At 54.9% G+C, this 1,491-nt stretch overlaps 1 protein-coding gene across 1 annotated transcript in view; it reads right to left on the reverse strand.

Moving 5' to 3' along the window:
- LOC118452787 (putative Polycomb group protein ASXL2) overlaps positions 1–1,456 on the reverse strand; it is a 16,377-nt gene extending 14,921 nt beyond the window's left edge. Inside the window, exon 1 of the mRNA XM_035899092.1 lies at positions 283–1,456. Within this exon, the coding sequence (XP_035754985.1) occupies positions 283–360 (78 nt within the window). The 5' untranslated portion in view covers positions 361–1,456. The remainder of the gene's footprint in view (positions 1–282) is intronic.
- Between the last annotated feature and the right edge of the window lie 35 nt (positions 1,457–1,491).

The following is a 1,491-nucleotide window of genomic DNA, read 5'->3' on the forward strand; positions in this document are numbered from 1 at the left end:
GTGCTGAGGGCTCCCGAGCTGGACGCAGGGCTCCAGGGGAGGTCTCCCCAGAGCAGAGCAGAGGGGCACAATCCCCTCCCTCGACGCTGGCCACGCTTCTCCTGATGCAGCCCAGGGTAGGGTTGGCCAACTTAAGAGTTTGCATTTGGGGGGGAAAGTTTATGCCACATTCATGCTACTGGGGAATAGTTCCCTCGTCAGGATTATCCTAATCCAACATATTTTTAAATGGATAAAAGTCACCTGAGCATTCAAACCAGATTCCCCAGCCGAGCCACTTACCTTCAGCGTGTACACTCCCATGCGCCCCGGGACCTTATAGAAAATGCCCTCTTCCCCTCGGGAGTTTGTATGTAACATAGCATTCAGGCATGCAAGAGGAGAGGTCCCGCTGCAAACAAAAACACAAGGTTAATGTTCGAAGGTATTTGGTCAGCGTTCATCTTCTGCTGGGAGACGACCATGGCCCCTCACCTGACCACCACGCATGCAGAGGCAGAAAGATTCCAGATTCAACTTCTATCCCCACGGAGAATACAAGTTGAAGCTGCCGTAATAAGCGGGAGTGAGAACAGTCCCCGCACCCACGCTCCCGTTCCAGAACAGAAAGGAAAGCAAACAAAGAAACCCCCAGGTTCAGGCTCCCCAATACTTCTTTGCCAAACACCAAAGCCGTCACACGTTTTTAAAGCTCAGATACCCAGCGTCGCTCATCTGAAGGTCAGAGCGGGTTTGCTGTGCGCTAACTACTGACTGCAGAGATGTTTAAAATTTCGGGGGGGGGTTAAAGAAAACCCACAGCACAGTGAACAGGGAGCTGTGGGGTAAAGAATGTAAACCAATGATGCCATTTCCCCTGCAAAGAGCGGAGATCCTCGATCCCAGCCAGGAGAACCAAGGCAGAAGATCCACCTTTTCTGCTGGGGGGTTCTTTGTTTGGCTTTTTTAAACCCATCCCGCTGCGGGCAGAAGCAAAATCGGGGGGACACGGCAAGATGGGCGACTTCTGCTCGCACGGCAGGGTCAGGCTGATCGCACCCTCTACCGAATGAGCGTCCCTGCTCCCAAAGCATCGCCATCCCGAGCAATTAAGCGAGAGGTTTTCGCCTCCCATCACCCCGTCACAGAGGCTGGAACCAGAACCACCGGACCAACTGAAATCCTGAACTTGCGACCGACTGACTGTGACCCCGAGCAGGAGGTACAGCCGTTGGTCTGCATTAAGTTGTGCTATGAACACTCAAACGAACCCGCGTCAAAAGTAGCGAGATTGGCGCTGGGAGGAAAGGGGAATACGGGCGAGGAGGAGCACAGCCCCCCGACGACCCAGGCAGCGCGCGTGCGCGCCGCGTTCTGCCTAGGAGCTGCCAAACAGCTCGGCCAAATTACTGATGCCGAGGAGAAGCTGACGTCCTCAAACAGGTCGGTCTCCTCTCCCCCAGTGCACACAGGCTAACAGGCAGGAGACGCCACAAGGGACACCGGCCCGAT

This window comes from Egretta garzetta, unplaced genomic scaffold (genome assembly GCF_000687185.1).
Source record: "Egretta garzetta isolate BGI_Z169 unplaced genomic scaffold, ASM68718v1 scaffold510, whole genome shotgun sequence".
Taxonomy (NCBI): Eukaryota; Metazoa; Chordata; class Aves; order Pelecaniformes; family Ardeidae; genus Egretta; species Egretta garzetta.